Consider the following 3,261-nt stretch of genomic DNA (forward strand, 5'->3'; position numbering starts at 1 on the left):
AGAAGCAATACTTTCACCTCACGGCAAGAAGGTCACAGTTTCACATCCCGGCCTTTCTAGATGGACTTAATCATTTTTACTGTGCACGCTCTGGTAGATTGCTTACCTTACATTACATTTTACATTTTCAGTGTTTTAAATGCACAAGTTTTATAACAAACCTACATTTGTTGTACCAATGAGCTAGAGTTTTACACACATACAGTACCTCAGGGTCAGGTGACTTCATAAAATCTCCTCTGCCAGCACGAAAAAACAACTTTTTAGTTCTTTTGCACAAACTCCATTTTACAACTCCTTGTGTTTCTCCCTTTAGTAACTCACAAAGGACGAGCTCTTGTTAACTGATGGCTTCATTTATTGAGGTGAACGTTTGATCTTTACTTCTTTGTCGAACATGTTTCACCACAGTAAGAACTAAAAACACAAAGGTGAAACAATAAAATTACCCTTCAGGATTTTCACACGGGTAAACAGCACATCATCCCATCTTGATCCACTTCTTTGTTTCCGGGTCGTGGAGGTCACGGGTGCCCATGTCCAGCAGTGTGAGGTGCGGGGTACATCACAGGCCACCTTTACCTGTTTTTCATTCAACCAACCAACTGAATCACAAAAACTTTATTTTATTTTATTGTTTCCTCTTCAAGCTTAAGCAATACATTTATCTTCCATAAATCAAGTGAAGTTATTATTTGTTTAAATAAATATTATTCATATAATAAACTCTGTAAATGAGTCATTGTATGACAGATGCTTCCCTTCCCTTTCTGACCATCTTTTCTTTACCCAGGACCTTTTCCCGCTGCTTTTCCAGGTCTTTTTACTGCAGCAGAATATTTTTTTAAGCTTTCACAGATGGCTGCTGCCTTGATATGAATATTTGATGGGACTCAGATATCTCCCTTGAGAACAGTGAAATATTAAAACACTTTCTGGTGGTTGTTTGGACTTTACAGACAATCCCGAAAAAATTTAAGACAGAAAAAATGTCTTCATTATTTCAATATTAGGATTTTTTTTAAGTATTTCATATTGTTTGGTGCCCTGAGTGAAGCTCAGATGTTTCACTCTGAGTGTTTTTAGGTACAGTTTGTTTCACCAATGATGTTGATGTCTGAATAAGCAAAAACACAAAAGGGAGCGAGGACAGAGGCTGTATGAAATTTCTCCAATCTGTTTTTCAGCGAGATGCTAAGGGACAGTACCTGTTTGACCTCATCTGTCACCACCTCAACCTGCTGGAGAAGGACTACTTTGGCATCAGATATGTTGATCCAGACAAGCAAAGAGTAAGTGTTCATTTTACTACATGAGTTTGACCATGTTTGACTTCTTTTTTCCCTCATTTTTTTCATTCAAATTACGTTTTCTGACCTGAACTCTTAACTGACAAAAAACCAAGGTGTCAAGGACACATTTTAGTGATCTACAGCTAGTTGTAATATTAGACCTTCTTTAATAAACATTTACTTATGAATTTATCATCAGTAATGACACTTTTCTTTTTAATAGCTATTCAGCTGCATATATAATCCAAGTAAAGCTAATCTATATTAGTTCTGTACATTTTTCCAACAGCTTTTATTGTCTAAATCAGTGGTTCCCAAAGTTGGGGTTGGGACCCAAAGTGGGGTCCTGAAACATCAAGGTGAGGTCCTGAAAAGATTTTCTGAATTAATTACATTTTTGCCTTAGTTGTTACAAAAGGAGTGAGGTTAAAATGGATAAAAGTAGTACAAAAATATTGATACTATGCCCAAGTTTTGTTGACCTGATAAAAATGTTTATCATCCAAAAATAGTTGGTGGCACATGTCTCTGCTACTGTTATTTTGTGGGTCAAAAGCTGAAAAGTTTGGGAACCACTGCACTTTGGTTCCCAAAGTTGGGCTTGGGACCCAATTATGGGTCATGAAGCACCTTGGATAAGCTCCAGAAATCAATTTAAAGGGTAATAAAATAATTGCTGATGTAATATTTTCCCTATAATTATTACAAAAACACAAAATAAAGTAAAAATAAGTATTTATATTTGTGTATAAGCTGTTTAGATTGTCAAAAAGCCTGTGTTTTTAGGGTTATTAACGAAGTTCGTGTACTCAGACCAGTAATATTTGGGGTCACAAGTTTTTGCCATGAATGTTTTGTGGGTCAGAAGACAAAAAGTTTGCGAACCACTGGTCTAAATTGTCCTGTTTTAAATTAATTTAGAAAAATCTGCTTGGTGTAGAGCAATTTTTTGTGCTTACTAATCTAATGATTTTTCTTCCTCATGCATAGAGACATTCCCTGCAGGTGGGCAGATCTGCAAGTTAATTATAGAAGCTGGGAAAAAAGGCTAAATCTTTGATTGGTATGAATATCAGGGGAATTAACTCAGTCGTGTAAATTTGCACAGCTTCTGATTATTTGTTAATCTTGCACTCCTGAACTTTGAATAGAATTATAAATGTTACCCTCCTGCAGTCTCACAGCGTTTTGCTCAATTAAGATGTCAGCCTGCAGAAAGGTTTTGAGACCAAATAAAACACAATCAGTAAAAGGTTAACAAAAGGAGCGTCAGTGTTTGAGTTTACAGTCTGCTATTGTTCTGCTGATTAGTGACTTATGTTCAGCACTGTAACAAAAATCCCTCGCTCATCTGAACATTTTGTTTTATTCTAAAAAGATTTCTTCATATTACTCCCTCTTTGTGCTGCAGGAAGTCTAAATAAAGCTGATTGTTTAATAACCTTGGGTGGAAAACACCACATTTTATCGTTACTACATTAAAACCAAAAATACTGTATCTCAAAGGACTGAGTTGATTTTAAAACAAAATGCTACTACTTGTTAAAAGTCCACCTGTGCGTTTTAACACTACAATACCCATGATGCATCTTCGTTTTTTGTAGTTCGACTTTCACGGAGATGAACAAGTTATTTCTGTGCTTCTGTGTGGTTCGGTGGCATAAAAACATCCATCCACGGATAGCATCCACTATCAATCCTTCTTTAATCACGTGTGTATAAGACCTGTGTGCGTTTTTATTATGTAAGTATAAATATTTCTGCCTGATATTTGAGTTTATGTCAGTTATCAGCCCACGAGGTGAAATTAGCCTTGTGGTTTCTCTGGTTACCAATAATGCAAGCCATTACTTGTAATAACTCAAGTTCTATGCAGACTGGGGTGGTGGTCCCCCTGTTTAAAAAGGGGGACCGGAGGGTGTGCTCCAATTACAGGGGGGTCACACTCTTAAGCCTCCCTGGTAAGGTC

At 36.6% G+C, this 3,261-nt stretch overlaps 1 protein-coding gene across 1 annotated transcript in view; it reads left to right on the plus strand.

The window, feature by feature from the left end:
- The first annotated feature begins 1,127 nt into the window (after positions 1 to 1,127).
- LOC106518962 (FERM domain-containing protein 5) overlaps positions 1,128 to 3,261 on the plus strand; it is a 16,531-nt gene continuing 14,397 nt past the window's right edge. Inside the window, exon 1 of the mRNA XM_014010412.1 lies at positions 1,128 to 1,292. Coding sequence (XP_013865866.1) covers positions 1,161 to 1,292 — 132 coding nt within the window. The 5' untranslated portion in view covers positions 1,128 to 1,160. The remainder of the gene's footprint in view (positions 1,293 to 3,261) is intronic.

This window comes from Austrofundulus limnaeus, unplaced genomic scaffold, assembly GCF_001266775.1.
Source record: "Austrofundulus limnaeus strain Quisiro unplaced genomic scaffold, Austrofundulus_limnaeus-1.0 Scaffold69, whole genome shotgun sequence".
In the NCBI taxonomy this organism is placed as follows: Eukaryota; Metazoa; Chordata; class Actinopteri; order Cyprinodontiformes; family Rivulidae; genus Austrofundulus; species Austrofundulus limnaeus.